Source organism: Berghia stephanieae, unplaced genomic scaffold (genome assembly GCF_034508935.2).
Source record: "Berghia stephanieae isolate SIO BIC M18660-M18661 unplaced genomic scaffold, UCSD_Bste_1.3 scaffold6, whole genome shotgun sequence".
NCBI lineage: Eukaryota > Metazoa > Mollusca > Gastropoda > Nudibranchia > Aeolidiidae > Berghia > Berghia stephanieae.
Window position 1 is genome coordinate 118157 of NW_027627510.1, and position 21844 is coordinate 140000.

General features: G+C 36.4%; 1 protein-coding gene across 2 annotated transcripts in view; it reads left to right on the plus strand.

Annotated features, from left to right (window-relative positions):
* The first annotated feature begins 16255 nt into the window (after positions 1-16255).
* The window catches only part of LOC144962099 (uncharacterized), a 22001-nt gene continuing 16412 nt past the window's right edge, over positions 16256-21844 (plus strand). For both annotated transcript variants that reach the window (XM_078895061.1, XM_078895062.1), the window contains exons 1-4: positions 16256-16440; positions 17985-18120; positions 19335-19391; positions 19661-19751. In XM_078895061.1, the coding sequence (XP_078751187.1) occupies positions 18060-18120; positions 19335-19391; positions 19661-19751 (209 nt within the window). In that variant the 5' untranslated portion in view covers positions 16256-16440; positions 17985-18059. The remainder of the gene's footprint in view (positions 16441-17984; positions 18121-19334; positions 19392-19660; positions 19752-21844) is intronic.

The following is a 21844-nucleotide window of genomic DNA, read 5'->3' on the forward strand; positions in this document are numbered from 1 at the left end:
TTTGCCTCAATAAATCAAGAATAGCAACTGAACACATGTAATATAGCCTGTTAAAATGTAATTCAATGACATTTCAAGCTTTGAAGAACATGAAAACAGAAATACATTAGAAACTTCAAACTTAAGTGTCACCTGTGACATTTTAACCAATGACACCAATGGTCACAAAAAGTACCAGAAGTCACACAAACACTAGATACATATCAGCCATGGTAATGAATTCATGTAACCATACCGTACATCCGCCCTACTGCTCAAATCTGCTAGTTTGTAGTAATTTAGTGTGTTAATAGTAAATCAAATCAAATTTCTTGACAACCCTTCTATTTATCTGGATTCGTCAAAAGCTTGAGGTTTGTCTTTTTCTTGATTGATACAACCCTGAAACATAAAAAATTAGAATTACAAGGAAATAATTAATTGTGTCAAAATCATAGTCTTATGTGAGATGTCATAATATCATATTTGTAAATAGAATAACAGCTGAAAACATACTTTTTTGGTGGCACTTTGTAATATCCAATTTCAAGTGTTGCTTGTGACAATGTAAAATAGCGATGACACCAAAGTTCAACTTACCTTTTCTGCCTGGAGCCACGCTGGAAAGGCAAATGAAAGTGCTGACATTCAAAGACTGGTAAGAAGGGTGGATCAAAATTGCGAATCGCCATTTAACGAAACAAACTTCCACGTGTTCACGCATGCCGTGTTGCTTGTGACAAATGACACCAAAACCAATAAACCTCAATATCGGCAAAACGGTATACATTTACTCCATGATTTGAGTTCAGATAATAAATCTATGCTTTTTTCTCATAATAAAATAGTGTATAAACATTAAACATGAGCTTTAAAGTTTCGTGTCGCGTCTTAGTATTGTGCTGTGTTTGATGACACCAAAGGTCACAAGCAACACCAACTTTTTAAGAACTCTATATGAAATTTAATCAGATATGTAATATACTGCAATTGCGTTTAAAAGTAAATTTTGCCTTTATACTATTAGTCAAATTTCAATCACGTGAGCTAAAACATCACATTTAATTTCTACATGATTTCTAAAAAGGTGATGCGTTGACCTCGTTTTAAGCACATGCCAAACAGCATTCAAATTTCACTTTCAAGTTGTTTAATTTTAATTTTATCTCTTCTTCATATTATCAATTGATTCCAAGCATTAACCCAATGAAAACAGCCCATAATTAAGTAAAAATCAAATTTTCTCAACACTGGTATCAGGCGGGCACCTTTTGACCTTGGCTCATATATATATATATATATATATATATATATATATATATATATATATATATATATATATATATATATATATATAAATCTGTTTTGATAGAAATTATGAATTTAAGGTACAAATTTGCTTTTGCATCTAGAGGGAATTTGGGAACATATGCTTGTGGTTTTATATTATTGTCAATGCAATCCTGACCTAAGGCTAAAGGGTGAATTGGCTCTGGTCCTTTGTAATATACCCACCTTTAATTGCTTCTCAAGATGATACCTATAAGCTGTTAGTACTATAGATTTAAAGAATAATTCTTGGGGGCTACAATATTGGTGAATGGATTAATGACTTTTATAAAAGAGTCGATGCATTTGCCTTTGCCCAATTGAGAAGGGATAATAGATGCAAATATTCTTCACATTTTTTTTTTAATTTTCAGGTTTCCAATTAGCTGACAATGTTTAAGCGAGATATGAAACTAGAACAATTTTAAGAATATTTGTTAGGCTTTCATTCATTGACATTGTGATTTAGACTGGTTAAATTCTCAACTGTCATAATGTTTCATATGAATATGTAATGATTCTCTCATTGCACAAAATCATAATGATAATGATAGTAATAACAACAACAACAACAACAATAATAATAATAATAATAATAATAATAATAATAATAATAATAATAATAATAATAATAATAATAATAATAATAATAATAATAATAATAATTATTATTATTATTATTATTATTATTAGTAGTAGTATTATTGTTATTATTATTATTATAATTATTATTATTATTATTATTATTATTATTATTATTATTATTATTATAAAAATAATAATATAATTATAATGATAATAATAATAATAAAAATAATAATAATAATAATAATAATAATAATAATAATAATAATAATAATAATAATAATAATAATAATAATAATAACAGGGATGCCACTTTTCCGGTTTTAGCCGGAAATCCGGTTTTTTTTACCACCAGCCGGTTTTAATCCGGAACCTCCGGTTTTTGTCCGTCGTCACTATTCAAAAAAAGAATTTTTTTTCTTAAAGAAGAAGAAAAAAATCGCGGTAGTTTATCTCCGCCCATCCCCATCACTGAATTTACCGTGTCAAACATTTCCCTCAAAACCACAAAATCACCGTTATGCAGGACTGAGAATCTTCCGCCTAAAGGCGGATTTCCGCCTAAACGGTGTTTTATCTCCGCCCATCACCATCACAATTCCGCCTTTTAAAAAGACTCACCACAACCACTACATCAACATCCCTATCACCATTACTACTACAACCACCACCACATCATCATCTCTATCACCACCACCATCACTACTACAACTACCACCACATTATCATTCCTACCTATCACCATTAATACTACAACCACCCCCATCATCATCCCTACCACCACCACCATCCCTACGACAACTACCACCACATCATCATCCCGACCATCACCACCACTACAGCTACAACCACTACTACTACAACTACCATCACACCATCATCCCTCAGTGATGATAATCTTCCGCGGAATTCCGCAATTTAAGGATTTTTCTGAAATTTTCAACTGTTTTTGCCGTGTCAAACATTTTCGGCTAAGAGGTAATTTAGCTGAAAATCACCAATGTCTTTTGTCGTTTTTTGACACCTCTGCTCAGCTGCATGATTTTTGATGACATTCCCATGCCCATGACATTAGTCTAGACACACTGGTGCCAAATGTGAATAGTGGTACTAACCCATGACGGCCTTGGATGAAAAGATGATCAAAAGGGAAGGGGATGGAGCAAATGGGTGTCAATATTTTTGTACCATTTAGCTTTGTACTCCTTTTTGGTTTGTTTGTTTGTTCTGAATTCAATTGAATTCATTATAACTTATCTCTAATTACCAATTAAAACAAAAATCAGAGTGGTCTCTCTCTCTCTCTCTCTCTCTCTCTCTCTCTCTCTCTCTCTCTCTCTCTCTCTCTCTCTCTCTTTGTCTATCTATCTATCTATCTATCTATCTATCTATCTATCTATCTATCTATCTATCTATCTATCTATCTATCTATCTATCTATCTATCTATCTATCTATCTATCTATCTATCTATCTATCTCTCACTCTTTTTCTTTCTTTCTTTTCCATATTTTATTTCTCAGCCAACCTTCTAACTTCACATTATTATGTTTATAGATATCACTTTGTAATAGAGAGAAAATACAACAGTGAGTTTGGCTTATGGATTTAAGTAATAATTTTTTTAAAGGCTTGATTTAGATTCGCTCATTTGATGGAATATGTTTTGCAATTGATTAAAGATTCTTATCATAAGCTGCATAACCACAAGGTTGCAGTAATACACACACACACTAGCCGTGTTTGTAGTATAAAAAAATACCTCCTTTTGGCCAAAAGTTTATTATAATCTCTTGATATAGTGGGAAGCATTATAGAGCTCTAAAATTTTTAATTGGAAATGACAATTTTTAAAATTATATTTACAAAACGTCAGTAATATCCTGTGATCAGAATAGACGTGTTTTAGAAGTTAGTAATATATTACGTAATATTAAGTAACAATGAATAGCTGTGTTATTTTTTGCATTAGATTTGGGCTTGACAGACGGGCCGAGAGATTTTGATCCTTTTTTTTTTACAAATTATCATTATCATCACTGATCCCTACAACCACTACTACAACAACCACCACCACATCATCATTCCTATTACCAATACAACTACATCCTTCGCCACCACATCATCCCAACTATCACTACTAATACTACCACCACATGATCCCTTCCACAACTATTACAACCACCACCACACGATCATTCCCAACACCTCTACAATTACAACCACCATATCATCATCCTTATCACGACCCTACTACAACCACCACTGCATCATCATCCCTACCGCTACATTTTTAAACTGCAAGTACAATATGTTGTAATTACACTTTCTACTTTTGAAATTCCCCCAAGTGGTGACAGAAATTATTGCGAGACGCATTTTGGATTGCATCTCAGTAGATTTTAATGAAATTCAAATTTATACGTTATCGTCGCATAGATGGGTCTTGAACTATTCGCTGAAAAATTTCCTCCATTTTCGTGACCAGTCATTCTCACTCCTGAACCATCATGATATCATGACCATCCCCACCACAAATATCACGACTACAAAAGCAACTATCACATTATCATCAGTAACACCATCTCCACAACCACATCATCACTGTCATCATTATAATCAGTACCACCTCTAGTGCAAGCACCACTATCACATCATCTTCCTGGGGGGGTCTTTACTTGCATAGGTCAGAATTGCTTTCTGTCTTTGTCTTGGCTTGATCCTTTTCCTGGCCTGCCAGATTCATTGGTAGGGAGGGAAGCAATTAAATGTAAATTAAACTAACTACATTGATAGTTTGGTCTTGGAGTCCGTTTCTCACATGTAGTTAGTTTGAAGTCACCTATTTGAACCAGTCTCACCTTTTCTCCGGTACTTTTGATCTTACTTAAATCTATATTTTTTTACAGCCCCATTTTTACCTTTTAAGTGGTGCTGAAATGACCTACAAGTAAAAGTGAAGCAAGCGCCGTAAAAACCCTTCGAACAAATAGCTCAAAACTCTCTCTCCCTCCCTCTCTCTCTCTCTCTCTCTCTCTCTCTCTATTCATCTATCTCTCTTTAAACAAACACTCATAGACACACAAATCAATAAAGCACACTTATTTGTTTAGTCCCGATTAGCTTCCATGGTCATCCTCCACTACTTACCAATAACAGGACATCACAAACACCTTGACTTCAATCTCTCTCTCTCTCTCTTTCTCTCTCTCTCTCTCTCTCTCTCTCTCTCTCTCTCTCACATGACACATATGCACGTTCACATAGAAATCAATAAAGTTCACTCAGTTCTTTAGCCTAATTAATTTTTCACTTTCATCGTTCTGTACTCATCACTAGTTTACTTTGGGCTCTCTCTCTCTCTCTCTCTCTCTCTCTCTCTCTCTCTCTCTCTCTCTCTCTCTCTGCCTCCCTCCCTCACACACACACACACACACACACACACAAATCAGTTAAGAGCACCCAGTTCTTTCGCCTAAATATGTTTTCATTTTTCATCTTCCTATACTTAACAGTGATACACACACACACATACACACATATGATTCTATTAAATGTTAAATTTCTGGCAATTTCCAACATGAAACATACGTTAACTTAATACTTACGATTAACAAATAAAACACAACACACATAACAATAACGTTCACTCAATACTTTAACCTAACCTTTCTGTACCTATCACTATATTCAATTGGAGCAGTCTCTCTTTCTCTCTCTCTCTCTCTCTCTCTCTCTCTCTCTCTCTCTCTCTCTCTCTCTCTCTCTTTCTCATATTTTTCTCTTTCTCTCCCCCTGTTTGTCTCTCTCTATCTCACACACACACACAAACACACACACACACACACACACACACAAACACACTCTATCTGTCCTTCTGTCAGACAAACTTAAATCTATAAAGTGGATCATATCCTTTTCACATCAGCTATCAATCTCTCTTTTAATCTCCAAGTACACACCTTATCACCACCATCATCATCATCATCATCATCATCATCATCATCATAATCATCATCATCATCATCATCACTGCCACTACTACAACAACAACAACAACTACTACTACTACTACTACTACTACTACTACTACTACTACTACTACTACTACTACTACTACTACTACTACTACTACTACTACTACTACTACTACTACAACCACCACCATCGCCACACCATCATTTCATGAAGGACCACCACTACTACTACTACAACCACCTCCACCACATCATCATCATCACCATCAATACCACCACCACGACGACGACATCAAAACACTATCACCATTAAAACAACCACTACCACATCCTTACCACCACTACTACAGCCTCCTCCAACACAACAATATCACCACCACCACTTCTGCAACCACCACAACCACATACATCATCATTATCATTACTGCCACCAGTACAACATCCACCATCATATCATTATTACCACCACCCCTACCATTCATTTTTATATTTTATACGTCATAATGAAATTGGTTTTGGAACTTTACTTGATTTGAAACAAGGGGTATTGGGATGATTATAGATCTCAATAGATTATATTTAGTTTGCAGAAATTCCTGTTTAAGCATTGAAATTCTTCGGAATTGTTTCTGAAATTTATGTGAGCCAAATTTTAAGTTGGCGTCTCTGGTCAACTTGAAACAATGGGAGGCGGGCATTAGTGAATCTGTGAATAAGGGATATGTGGCGACTATCACTACTACTACAACCATCACCACATCATCCCTACCACAACTACTACAACCGCCACCACATCATCATACCTACGACTACCATTACTACAACCACCATGATATAATCACACTTTCAGTTTTTGAAATTCCTCCGAGTGGTGTCAGAAATTGATGCGAGACACATTTTGGATTGCATCACAATATATTTTAATGAAATTTAAATTTATAGGTAATTTTTGCATGGATGCTTCTTGATCTTAGCGCTGAAAAATTTCCTCCTTTTTAGTGACCAGTCATTTTCACCCCTGATTTTAGTGAAATTCAAATTTATAGGTTATGGTCGCATGGATGGGCCATGATCTTCATGATGAAAAATTTTCTCCTTTTTTGTGACCAGTCATTCTCACCCCTGATGGTCTCATCCACGAAATCGATAAGTAGGTCATGTGTATCTAAACTAAAATCCTATTTAATTTAAGTATGAGCAGTTTGAGAAAGTGGTAAATAAATGGCCGGGGTTTCATCAAATACGTCACGTTGATCTATGGAAAAGTCTTAACTAACACTTTCTCACCATACACGAGTTTCATATTAGTAACACCGTTGTCGTTGTCGAATAAATTCAAAAGCATGACACCAAGCAGAAGTTATGATTTGCTCTATACGCCAAGTGTCGTTGAGACTACGGCTTGTTCTCCCCCTTTTAATGCGATTTATGCACAGTATATAAATATTGCGCTGTATGAGAAATTACGTTTAAAATTATTTACTGGAGTTGGAGTTGAATAGAGTTATCCGTCTTACTCAAGGACACAAAGCAAAGAAGAGAGCCCAATTTAAAATATGTCAGGAGTCAGGAGGTTGGGCGACTGCATTGCTTATATAACATGTCATCACAAGACGATAGTCGAGTATATAGGCTAGCGCCCACTTCCTAATTGATAAAATGCTCGTTGACCGTTAGAATTAACCAGTGGATTTTTGACCAATCAAAACATGGAATTCGTGACATATCTTCACACGTGCTCGGACAAACATAGTTGGCTATTTATAAATAATAGCTTAAATAAAATCGACATCTCTCTGATCATTGTTATTGTTTTTCTACACCACAAAATAGGTGACTTGATATCACACGATTATCTCGATCAGATTATAAACGTTAAAGTTTTCTCGTTGTTTTCTGTGTTGGTTCAACTGATCGAGCGGTAGAACAGTGGGTATTTTACTTATACCATCGATACGAAAACCTGTGTAGTTTGTTATGTTTATCAATCACTGCCTTGGACTACATTATGACAACTGTCCGAGGGGCATGGTTATCTAGGTGTCTATTACAGATGGATCCGACGCTCCACACACTCATGAAAACACACACACACAGACACACAGACACACACACACACACACACACACACACACACCATATGAGCAAATGTGAATCAACAAAATCAATAAAATCAGATTACTGTAGGTAAACAAGTAAATCAAATATAGTATTACTTATCACTGTGGGTCATGGTAGTGGTGGTGATGATTATAATGATGATGATGATGATGATGATGATGATGACCATGATGATGATGATGATGATGATGATGATGATGATGATGATGATGATGATGATGATGATGATGATGATGATGATGATGACCATGATGATGATGATGGTGATGATGATGATGATGGTGATGATGATGATGATGGTGATGATGATGATGATGATGATGATGATGATGGTAACGATTACGATGATGCTGATGCCTATCCCTTGTGTCAATTATGTACTTGGTACAACATTTTATAGCAAAACAAAAAAATTGAGCTTTTTATACAGGGCAATATCCAATAAACGTGTCAAAGCGCTTTACATTTGGTCCGTGTCCAACAGCAACAATTATTATGTGACAAGACTCCTTTCAGGCGATATTACAATTTTTTTTTCGAAAGATTCAACGCTGTAAACGGCCAGGTACTCATTTTACACATGATTGCGTCGAGAGAATGTGAGTAAAGAGTCTTTTCCAAGGACTCAACTATGCGCCGAGCGCGGCTCGAACTCAGGACCTTCCGATCCAATAGCTATGTTTCACCACAAAGCAAGTAACGAAAAGTGTATTTCCATTCAAACGCTCTATCTGATGCAACATAGGGTTTTGTTTTGTCATTCTCTTCCTCTCTCTCTCTCTCTTTCTCCCCCACCTTCCCTCTCTCTACTTCCCTCCCCCTCCCCCCCCCCTCTCTCTCTCCTTCTCTATCTCCCTCTCTCTCCCCCTTCCCCCTCCCCCCTCTCTTCTCATTCTCCCCCTCTCTCCCTCCCCTCTCACTCTTCTTTTTCTCTGTCTCCCCCTCTCTGACTCTCTCTTTTTCTCCCTCTCTCTCTCTCTCTCTCCCTCTCCCTCTCTCCCTCTCTCTCTCTCCCTCATTATCTCTCTCTCCCTTTACCTCCTTCTCTATCTCCTTCTCTCTCTCACTCTCTCCCTCTCTCCTTGTTACCATAAAACAAACCCTTCAAAAAACAAATACACAAACTTGAAACGAAACAGCTGTCGAAAGCAACTCAATTAATTACACTGCAGTCCCTTTAAAACTACGTTAAAATCAACTCTTGTTTAAAATAAACTCTGAGGCTATTCCCGATTTTTCTGCTCCATATCATTCGTAATTCAAAACGTTTAAGATAAACTCCGTCTCTGAGCTAGTCCAGATAAGATAAACTAATCAATATGGATCTCTACGACAAAGGCTAAGATAGACAGGGAGTCTCTCAACCCCCTCCACCCCTCTCCCCAATCTCCATCATTTAGTGTCCTCATTGCGCAATCACGAAACAACACCGGCTGTCATATTAGTCGAGTGTGTAGTGGGTGGAAGATTCACTGAACCTTACGAGTATGTCACCATAATATGACGCAAACACTCACAGGCGCACGTGAGCACGTTAGTTTTTACTTTTGTTATAGCACTAGCACACTAGAGAAAATGGGTATTGAGGCCATAGCTAAGCAATCATTGTAGAGTATAGGCAAAGGCATTTGTCCATTATCATTGCCACCCCCTCCCCATGGTCCAGGGCTGAGAATCTTCCGCCTAAAGTGTAATTACACTTTCAACTTTTGAAATTCCTCCAAGTGGTGTTAGAAATTATTGCGAGACGCATTTTGGATTGCATCTCAGTAGATTTTAATAAAATTCAAATTTATACGTTATCGTCGCATAGATGGGTCTTGAACTATTCGCTGAAAAATTTCCTCCATTTTCGTGACCCGTCATTCTCACTCCTGAACCATCATGACATCATGACCATCCCCACTACAAAAGCAACTATCACATTATCATCAGTAACACCATCTCCACAACCACATCATCACTGTCATCATTATAATCAGTACCACCTCTAGTGCAAGCACCACTATCACATCATCTTCCTGGTGGGATCTTTACTTGCATAGATCAGAATTGCTTTCTGTCTTTGTCTTGGCTTGATCCTTTTCCTGGCCGGCAAGATTCATTGGCAGGGAGGGAAGCAATTAAATGTATAGTCATGGTTTTTGGGAGATGATGTGTTTGTCCTCGTAAATCATCTCTCTTTTGTGTGACGTTAGATTTGTTGTTCTAAATTTTGTATTACGCTCTTAAGGATTCTGTGCTTGTGTCTTGGTGAAACTTTTATTTGACTTTAAACTAACTACATTGATAGTTTGATCTTGGTGTCCGTTTCTCACAAACGGACTCCAAGATCAAACTATCAATGTAGTTAGTTTGAATTCACCTATTTAAACCAGTCTCACCTTTTCTCCGTTACTTTTGACCTTACTTAAATCTATATTTTTTTACAGCCCCATTTTACCTTTTAAGTGGTGCTGAAATGACCCACAAGTAAAAGTAAAGCAAGCGCCGTAAAACCCTTCGAACTAATAGCCAAAAACTCTCTCACTCTCTATCCATCTATCTTTCTTTACACAAACACTCATAGACACACAAATCAATAAAGCACACTTATTTGTTTAGTCCCGATTAGTTTTCATGTTCATCCTCCACTACTTACCAATAACAGGTCATCACAAACCCCTTGACTTCAATCTCTCTCTCTCTCCCTCTCTCTCTCTCTCTCTCTCTCTCCCTCTCTCTCTCTCTCTCTCTCTCTCTCTCTCTCTCTCTCTCTCTCTCCTCTCTAACTGTCATACACACACATGACACATATGCACATTCACATAGAAATCAATAAAGTTCACTCAGATCTTTAGCCTCATTAATTTTTCACTACCATCGTTCTGTCCTCATCACTAGATTTACTTTGAGCTCTCTCTCTCTCTCTCTCTCTCTCCTCTCTCTCTCTCTCTCTCTCTCTCTCTCTCTCTCTCTCTCTCTCTCTCTCTCTCTCCCCTCACACACACACACATACACACACAAATCAGTAAAGAGCACCCAGTTCTTTAGCCTCAATATGTTTTCATTTTTCATCTTCCTATAATTAACAGTGATACACACACACACACACACACACACACACACACACACACACACATATGATTCAATTAAATGTTAATTTCCTGGTAATTGCCAACATGAAACATTCGTTAACTTAATCATACTACCACTACTACTACAAACATCACCACATCATCCGTACCACAACTACTACAACCACCACCACATCATCATACCTACGACTACCATTACTACAACCACCATGTTATAATTACACTTTCAGTTTTTGAAATTCCTCCGAGTGGTGTCAGAAATTGCTGCGAGATACATTGTGGATTGCATCACAATATATTTAATGAAATTTAAATTTATAGGTTATTTTTACATGGATGCTTCTTGATCTTAGCGTGAAAAATGTCCTCTTTTTTAGTGACCAGTCATTCTCACCCCTGATTTTAGTGAAATTCAAATTTATAGGTTATGGTCGCATGGATGGGTCATGATCTTCATGATGAAAAATTTCCTCCTTTTTTGTGACCAGTCATTCTCAGCCCTGAGTAATGATAATGTGGTGGTAGTGGTTGTAGTAGTAGTAGTGGCAGTGATGGTGATGTGGTGGTGGTGGTGGTGGTGGTTGTAGTAGTAGTGGTAATGATAATGATGTGGTGGTGGTGGTTGAAGTAGTAGTGGTCGTGATGAAATATGTGGTGGTGTAGTAGTAGTGTGTGTGTGTTGTGTGTTGTGTGTGTTGTTGAAGAGAGAGGAGAGAGTGTGTGTGTGCTAACGTGCATCTAGTGATAAGTAGAGCAAATGAACTTGAAAACTAACGAGGTAAGTTTGAGGTTAAAGTATTTGTGATTAGCTATTATTGCAAGTAAGGAAGTGAACTAAAAATTAATCAGTGAGCGTGATTTATTGATGTTGTGTGTGTGTGTGTGTTGTGCGCGCGCACGGTTGTGTATGTGACTGTGTTTTGTGAAGAGGGGAGGTAGGAGAGAGAGAGAGAGATGTAAGGAGAGGAAGAGAGAGAGAAGAGAGAGAGAGAGAGAGAGAGAGAGGAGAGAGAGAGAGAGAGAGAAGAGAAAGAGAGATAATGTTTGAAGGGATTGGGTTTTACGGGCTTGCAACACATGTTGCAGTAGTATTTGGTGGTGGTAGGGGTGGCGTTGTGGTGGTTGTTATAGTAGTTGCAGGGATGGTGATGTGATGGTGGTGGGAGAGATGATGATGTAATGGTGGTTATAGTTGTGGTGGCATGGATGGTGATGGGGTTGTTGTTGTAGTAGTGTTGGTAGGGATGGTGATGTGGTGGTTGTAGTAGTGGTGGTAGGGAAGGTGATGTGGTTGTAGTAGTGGGGGTAGTGATGGTTGTAGTAGTAGTAGTGATGATGATGTGGTGGTGATGGTGGTTGTAGTTGAAGTACTGGCAGTAGTGATTATGATGATGATGTGGTGGTGGTTGTAGTAGGAGAGGTAGTGATGATGATGTGGTGATGGTGGTGGTTGTAGTAGTAGTGGTAATGAAGTTGATGTGGTGGTGGTGGTTGTAGTAGTAGTGGTAGTGATGATGATGTGGTGGTGATGGTTGTTGCTGTAGAGGTAATGATGATGTAGTGGTGGTGGTTGTAGTTATAGTAGTAGCAGTGGTGGTGATGATGATGATGATGTGGGTGGTTGTTGTAGTAGTGGTAATGAAGATGATGTGGTGGTGGTGATTGTATTATTAGTGACTGGAAAAGGGGTGGGGGGAGGGGATATCCTTGGAACATTTTAACCTCACCGGAATTTGACGGAAGTTGCACGTAACCCGAAATTTTTTGCTCCAGACCGGATTTTTTTTCTCCGATTTTGGCATCACTGAATTTGACATGGGCTTAGAATATATATTTGATAATGTACATACAATATTGGAGGTTTCCACAAGACGAAGAAGAAGATGATGATGAAGAAGAAGAAAAAGAAGAAGAAGAAGAAGAAGAAGAAGAAGAAGAAGAAGAAGAGTGAGGTAGACATGAAGAAAGGGATGGAGGCGGAGCAAAGAATTGTAGGGATAGTTTAAGAAAGCATTTATTTGTTTCAAAGTAAGTCATAGTCAATAAACTGGAAACATATTGACCAATGAGATTGCAATTAAAGAAATGGCCGGTCAAATTATTAATTGCATTGTTTCCATTTTGAGTCAGATGACAGCTTGAGGAGGAGTATGGTGGGGTTTATTGTGCAATGACTTACATGAAAATATGTTATTGACTCTCTCAAGTTTTTCTTTGCGTTCACCCACATTGTTGATTGTCTAAAAAGACTCCCCCCCCCCATCCTTCTTTCAGTATACAAAAAGAGCACAACAAAACGAACATCTCTCTCTCTCTCTCTCTCTCTCTCTCTCTCTCTCTCTCTCTCTCTCATGTTGTCCCTCTCTCCTTTTCCTCTCTATATATATAAACTATCAAAGTTTGAGATCACCTAAAAGTCTTATCCAGTCACAAGCACAGGTCCCCGCTAAGAGGAATGTACTCAAATGTTTACAAATCATATTATGATATGTAAACAAAATATAATACATTACATGATGATGTATTGATGCCCTTTTATACTCTTAATTGCTTTGATACTTTGGTTGAGTTTATATGAATTTTATTTTATTTTTATTTTTTTCAAGCGCTTTAAGGTTTCGATGAAAGGCGCTATATAAATATTATTATTATTATTATTATTACTATTATTATTATTATTACTATTATTATTATTATTATTATTATTATTATTATTATTATTATTATTATTATTATTATTATTATTATTATTATTATTATTATTATTATTATTATTATTATTATTATTATTATTATTATTATTTTTAACAGAGAGATGATTTACAAGGAAAAAAATATAATCTCCCAAAACTAACTATACGTTTGACTGTTTCCCCTCTCACCAAGGGTATCCGGTCAGGGCCATGACAAAACCAAGTAATCTCATTCCAAGACAAAGACAGAAAGCTCGTTGGAAAACATATATAGGGGATAGAAGACAGTAAGTACCTCCCTGCCCACTATGGGAGGCCAGGAACCCCACCCAATTAATGTCCTATAATTTCATGAATAAAAAAAAGAGGGACAAATGACCCTCACCTCGATCATTAACCAATGCAGAGAAAGAAATAATAGCACGTGGTGTGTATCAAAATGCACAAACACACGCATATGTAACACACGCATGCTGTCTTCATGACACATTGCCCAGGCATTTTAATGGCGAACAGACACATGTGACCAATCAGAATCATTCCTTTTTAAAGTTGTCAGGGAAAACCCTAGACTTGTTTACAGTTTGTAAAGTTCATTATTGGTTGAACCATGAAATTGTGGAAACAGTCGTGCTTTCTCTGAGATAGATAAAGACACGCCCTTTGCTATGGTATTGGTGGAGGAAAAGACTTAATATTACTAAGTCTTGGTAATGGTTGCTCTCTGAGAGAGTCAACTCTCATTTTGAATGTGTCATTGATAGTTGATTTTTTAAACTTTAAATTTATATAACTTATCCTCATATCTATGTTTAATTATTATGTTTTCATGTAGAAAAATGATTGTAGTTTCTGAAACAACCAAAAACTGAAATTTGATAATTTTGACCATTCCCACTTTAAAACCGGTTTTCTTCGTTTTCCAAATCCCCACATAATACCATTTCGAGGCGTAGGGTCACAAATATACCTTTACCAAACTGACCTATACTTCATTTAGGTTCAAAATATTTTAAAGTAAAACATTAAATTCGTAAAATTTCGATTGATACCAATTCTTCTCCTGAATTTTAAAATATTTATTATTTTAAAAACTTTGAAGGTTCTTTGTCCTCCATAACTTGATATTCTGGATTCCAGATCCTCACACCTAATTTTGGAAGATTTTGTATCGTATTAAACGTTATTCTGATTTTCTCTTACGTCTCTTTTTCAATCAAAACCTTTAACCTATTTAGATATGAGGTGATTAGTAGGTGCCAGTCAACACATCCTGTCATTTTACAAATGCTGTGGTTGCAGACAAAGGGCTGATCTTGTGTGTACATTGGTGACAATAATTTGTGTCAGTGACTGTTCTGCTATCCCCAAACTTTGTTCCCCCCCCCCCCCCCCCCTGCCCCCTTCTCCTTTTTGCATGGTTATCATCTGCCCTTGTCTTTGATAAGACGATTAAGTTTTCACTTAAGTTCAGCTGGGACCCATTGTCTTGCGTTTATTTGATAATTTCTTTCTGTTCATTTTCCTCACGAGATGTACAGATATGACGAAAAAGTGTTAAAAATTCTGTGAAATTTCTTAAACTCAACTACCAGTAACCCTTATGTACAGTTTACTTTTCCTTTTCTTTGTTTGATCAGTATGAAAAGAATTTTTTTTTTCGTATGAGCAATGACTACAGCATACAGTGTTCAATCAACCTCTATTTTGTGACTTCCATCATACAATGTATACTAGGGAGGGGAGGGGGGGGGGGGGGGTTCTGTCATGGAACATATGATTAAATATATATTTTTGTTAGTTTCATTTCATTCTAAGGGGTCCTGATAGCTCGGTTAGTAGAGCACTGGCTTCATGCACAAAGATAGTGGGATCGATTCTGGGTGAATCAGTATCAGGGTTTTTTTATCTTACCCCTTGGTCCTAGTGAGTGGGAAGCTCTGGGCATGCTAGATCTATTGGAAAGTACTTTGTGATAGACAAGCATTATATCCAAAGGGTAGCAAGCAATTTCTTTTGTCCATTTAGCAGTATAGAAATTAGGATAACTACGGCTCTATGGGCCTTATGACTCTAATAGAATATTGAATTGTAACCATATAATCTTTTCAGTGCGGCTCTGTGGTCTTGTGGTATGGCACTCACTTTCGGATCAGAAGGTCCTGGGTTCAAGCCTCGTTTGGCGCATAGCTGAGTCCTTGGAAAAGACTCTTTACTCACATTCTCTCACCGTACTCAGGTGTAAAATGAGTTGTCTCTGTGCGAAAAAATTGTAATATCTCCAAACAGGCGTCATGTCTCGTCCTAATGTTGCTGTTGGTCAGGGACCCCTTGTAAAGCGCTTTGAGCACATTAAGTGGATATTGCGCTATATAATAATAAGCTCAAGTTTCAAGCTCAAGCCTATTTCAGCAGTATAGAAATTAGTATAACTCCGGCTCTATGGGTCTTATGGCTCTAATAGAATATTGAATTGTAACCATAATATCTTTTTCAGTTGCTACAACAATGAGAGAGAAGCCCGTGAGCAGCTGGAAGACCTAGGGTTCTCCCTCAAGTCTGACAATCAAGGGCCCACCTCACCGACCAGAACTTCAGCAGCAGTGGTGGCAACAACCAACAACAACAACAACAAGCTGCGGCGGCGTCCAGTGAAATGTCTCAATTGGATAAGAATAGAAGTAATTTTTTGCCTTGCCTAGTTTTTGTACTGAATACATCAGTGCTGATGGTTTTCCTCGGATCCACGGAAATATGTGATTTTTTTTTTTTAGTCAAAGGAGGAATTTCCTCATTTAAAAAAAATTGTAATCAATGTATTGTCAGTGAGAGAGTTTATGTGTGATGGAACATACAGGTGCAGTTTCCCACTCTTCAGAAGTTAACTAGAATTTAAATGAAATGATTATTTATCATCTCGATTGCTTGAATAGTGGGGGTTAATGCAATAAAATGGGACTGATAGGCAATTATTAAAAAAATGTTCCTCCTTTTTCAATTTTTATCACCGTCAGTACTGAATACATTCTGCATATGTAATTTCATATACGCGTTCCTAAATGATGATATGAAAAAGTGCTGTTTGGTTAGATTTGACGACATATTCTGTTTCACTCTCCTCAGATATTGTCACTATTACTACTATAGTTATGCCATAAAATTCAACTATAATTTCTATTACAGTAATAACAATGATAATAATGAGATAATTTACTTATCTTTAAATATCTAAATGCTTACAGCGAGGCTCAGCGGTTATTATCAAGCTAGATATGACAGTTTTGATTTATGATTAATCGTTATGTCCGCGGGTGGTTGGATGGGAGCATCACCCTTGAATCATATACCTATGATGTCCGCATGGGTGTACGATCCGATAGTGATGTCGTTTCTTCTTCTCTTTACTAGCCTATCCTGCTTCTTTGGTTTGTGATTGTATTTTTGACAGGGGATATTTTTTTTTCTGTAAATCTTCTGCCTGTTTGTTCTTGGTTATTTATAATTTAGCTTATGATATCTTTAGGTTATGATTTTGATTGACATTTGTACTATTTTTGTTAGATTGCTTGTTTTTTTTGTTTCAGCGGTCTCTCATATAACCTCAATTGTGTTGGAAGAGACCTAAAGCAACAAACAAAATCGTTATGTCCAAGAAATGAGTTAACAATGAAATCGAACATTCAGCTATGGAAATTTGACAGTACGTAATTCATTGCCTTTGTTTCATTTTTCTAAAGATGAATGTGAAAATATTGAGTGATCAAAAGAAGACTGCAGTTCTTAGACAGAATTAAATTAAATATGAAAATGACCATGCATCCTTTATAGAGGAGGTATTGATCATACATGCCAACCCTTCCGCTTTTGGTGGAATCATTCCTATTTTCACTCTTCCTTTTTGTACTATTCCACCATTGTCTCTAAGAATTCCGATTTTCAAAAATGATGATAATGGTAAGAATTTTTTAAAAGCAAAGAGAGAGGGTGGTGGGGGGTGAAAGTGAGGTGAAATTCCTATTTTTTGTCTCAGATTCCTATTTTCAGGCGTTCTGATTCCACTTTTGGAATGTGAAGGGTTGGCCGATCTGTATTGATGCAGAGGAATCCCGATACCTTAGTTGGTAGAATACTCGCCTAGGGAAGTTGAGATCTAACGGGCTCTAAAGGACTACTCATTAGATGCAATTATGAATGCCACTTATTTTGAATTTACGTCTGTTTCCAGTCCACCAGCAGATGTCAGTTGCTTTTCCTTCTGCCAGCATGGAAGTTATAGAAATGACTATGAAGGTTGTCAAGTATGATGTTAGTAAAGGGAAGGTACTCTTACAGAGATTCCTGGAAAACCAGGATCAGAAGACGTAAGTTTTTAGTATTTTTTTTTCTTTGGGGGTATGTTTGTTTTTTATAAGTATTTTAACTTTGTCTTGGTTTTTAGGGAAGGCAGTCCTTATGTGCATATTTGATATACATCACAATAAACTTTTCTAATCCGCAAATTATTGTGGAGGATTAAGTGTGTTTACGAAAATATCTGCATTTTCCTCCTCAGTGTTCTTAAACTTAACAATTGTAAAACGACTCTAAACCAGGTTACAGCCAACTTTTATTTTTCAGATTCCCCACTGACTTTAAATGTTGTTATCTGATTTGTCCCATCTCCTAAGGCCTATCTAAATGATTTTGTCGATTGTTCTGCTGACCTAAAAGCTATTGGGAGTGATGTCAAAAAAGAAATATTCATGTTTGAAAAAATAAGTTTAGACTATTCAGTTTCTACCATTTACAGGTCTTAAGTTTTTCTCTCAAATAAATATTTTCTGGAATAAATATAAATAATATCTTCTAAAGTATTTTAAAATTGTAATGTATATAAATTAAGTGTAGTCACATAGTTTTTTTTGTTTTTTTTTTTAACTTGGATATTAACAAAATTTCGAAATGTTTTGTTTGTTGCCTTTGATCTTTGTTAATCTAGAGAAAGCATAATTGTGCGGCTATGTGGTTTAGTGGTATGACACTCGTTTTCAGATCGTATGGTTCTGGGTTCGAGCCTCACTCTGCGCATAGTGAGTCCTTGGAGAAGGCTCTTTACTCACATTCTCTGACCATACTTTGGTGTAAAATGAGTGCTTGGCCATTAACAGCGTTGTCTCTGTCGAAGAAAAATTGTAATAACGCCTAACAGGCATCATATCCCGTCCTAAATGTTAAATGTTGCTGTTGGCCAGGGCCCCCCCCCCCCCCCCCCCTGGTAAAGCGCTTTAGTGGATATTGCGCTATATAAAGAAAAAAGGCTCAATAATTTGATGTAGATGATTCTTTTTTGTTTTATTTAAGAAAAGAGATTTATTGTATTCTTCATTCTTAATATATCCTAACTTATTACAAATCGCTTTGACTAAAAGAAAAAAGACAAGAAGGATCACAAAGGACCTGTTGAGGGTTACAATTTTTCCTCTATTTATAAAAAAATAGTCTCTTACCTAAAATCAAGATTGTTTTCTCTCTTCATTTTTTTTTTAGCTGCAAACAATAATTTGCTTTTTTTTTTTATTATCTTCTTTTCTGACAGAGGCTCTAGTAAACAAAACTCAACTACAACAAGTGGCAATGCATGCCACCTCCAGAGGTGAGAATTTGAAAGATTTTAAATCTGCTTTCTCTTATTTCATGTTCTGTGCAATCCTTATTTACTACTACGTCATTTACTTAGAATACACCATCTACTGAAAAATATCAATGAACACGGTATACAAATTATTATTATTATTATTATTATTATTATTATTATTATTATTATTATTATTATTATTATTATTATTATTATTATTATTATTATTATTATTAAACTACCGAATATCTATTGTTAGTTCAAATGAATGTCGCCTTTTATTGCAGGAGGAAGCGTATCATCATCAACAGCAAGGGCTGTCAGTCCTGCCAGAATGGAACCAGCTGGATTAAGTGTCAGCTCTGACAACCAACCACAGTAAGGGGCTTGGGGGTGGGGGGTGGTTAACTCACTCAACCCTAACATGGACTATGCCCGTAGTTTACCCTGATTACTTTTACCCCATGCCTATTTATTACATTTTTCTTAGACAAATTATAGGCATAGTATCAAAGGTAATGTTTTTAGTTTTTACATGTTAATGGTAGTTGAATAAAACTATATATATACATGCTCATTTTTAATACATTTTTTCCAAATTTGAAAAGTTGCAAAAATCTCTAGGATTGAGTGAGTTAAAACTGTTGTTACTGTTTCCTTTGTCATTGATTATGTGAATACTGTGAAAACAAAAAACTATTATACATGGTGAAAAGAAAGTATAGGAAGCGTTTTACTGGCGATGGAATAGTATAATATTGCAACTGTGCGGCTATGTGTTCTTGTGGTATGACACTCGCTTTCTGATCAGAAGGTCCTGGGTTCGAGCTTTGCATTGCTAGGCGCATAGTCGAGTCCGTGGAAAAGACTCTTTACTCACATTCTCTCACAGTACTCAGGTATAAAATGTGTACCTGGCCGTTAACAGCATTGTCTCTGTCGGAATAAATTGTAATATCACTTAACAGATCAGGCGTCGTGTCTCGTTCTTCATGTTAAGTGTTGCTGGTGGTTAGGGACCCAATGTAAAGCGCTTTGAGCTATTTAGTGGATATAATGCTATATAAAAGTTCAAGCTCAAGTCTTTTTAATATAGACCTGTAAATTCTCAGTCAATTAACTGAAATCAGTCAATTTGTCAAATTCAAATATTTAAAAAAGGAAAGAAAGAAAGAAAGAAAAAAAAAAAGAAAGAATTCACAAATCGTAGTCGAATGACCGTAAAATAATTAGGAGTGTTCCACAGCGCTACGCATAGCTCATGGGGACCGTTTATATTAACGATGTATATATTGCCAAGACAAAGCGACGCTTTTTATAAAAGGCTTGTCTGAACACTTCCCTGGGTATTTTCACACATCCTTCGTTAAATTATTTTTTCACTTTCCAATCCGTCGTGATCCCAACTGTAGCCAATTTTAACTGAGCCACCGAGCGATAAATTTCACTGTTTCATCTAAGCCAAAATTGACCACATTTACCCTTCGAGTCTCAAAACTATGATAAAGTAAATTGCGAATGCCGCAAGTCCGTTATGTAGACATCTTCAAATCGAAAGGTAGGATAGATTGCTACAAGCACATTTCGTTTGCCTCACATTGTAAACAAACTGGTTGACCGTTTCTTCACTGATTGAGTACCTGATCATAAAGAACAATGGTAAGTAGCCTAATTAATTCCCGTGCAAATCAGGACGTTTTTTTTGGCATTGTTTTTCTCAAGCCCAAGCGAGCTTGCTGTTTTGTGGCGATTTACCTTCATTTCGATTCCTTGAATTTTTCCGCTACGCCTGCCGAAGTTTCTTCTTGATAATTCACTTCTACTTAATAATTCAGTGTATTGGCCAGAAGTCATATTTATTTAAGTTTTATTTTTTCTCTGTCATTTACTGATTGAAAATCAAGTTTGCTCATTGCTACATTATTCTAATGTTCTCACAATGGCTGAGCTGTTCGTGGATCGCAATTCAGACTTGTCGAGCATCGATAAAGATGTGAGTCCCGTGGTGAGGAATAAATTCAATTGGTCATGGCTAGAAGTTAAAGATGATAATGGTGATTATTTTTCTATGTCAAAAAAATTCCAGAGGCAGGAATATGACTTTGATGAAGTCATCTTTACCTATATGAATGACATGCTTATTTAGCATTCCTTCTACATCAAATTATGGCTGTCATACTTCCAGTAAGAAATAACACCCACTATTTTGATATATTGTATTTATCACTCTCCTCTCCAATGATGCCCTTATTTTTTTAAAAAATAATTGAATCTTCAGTTTGTTGAAGAGTTTCAGTCAATTTTTATAGAGCTCATTTACAGGTCTATTAATACAATATTCAACTAACATGAAAAGGAGTCCATTTAGTGCTCCAACTTGTAGCCAGTGTAAGTAATGACAAGACACTTATTAATTTACCCGAGACAAAAAGACGAAACTCATGTCTTTAACTTTATTGAAATTTGACCCT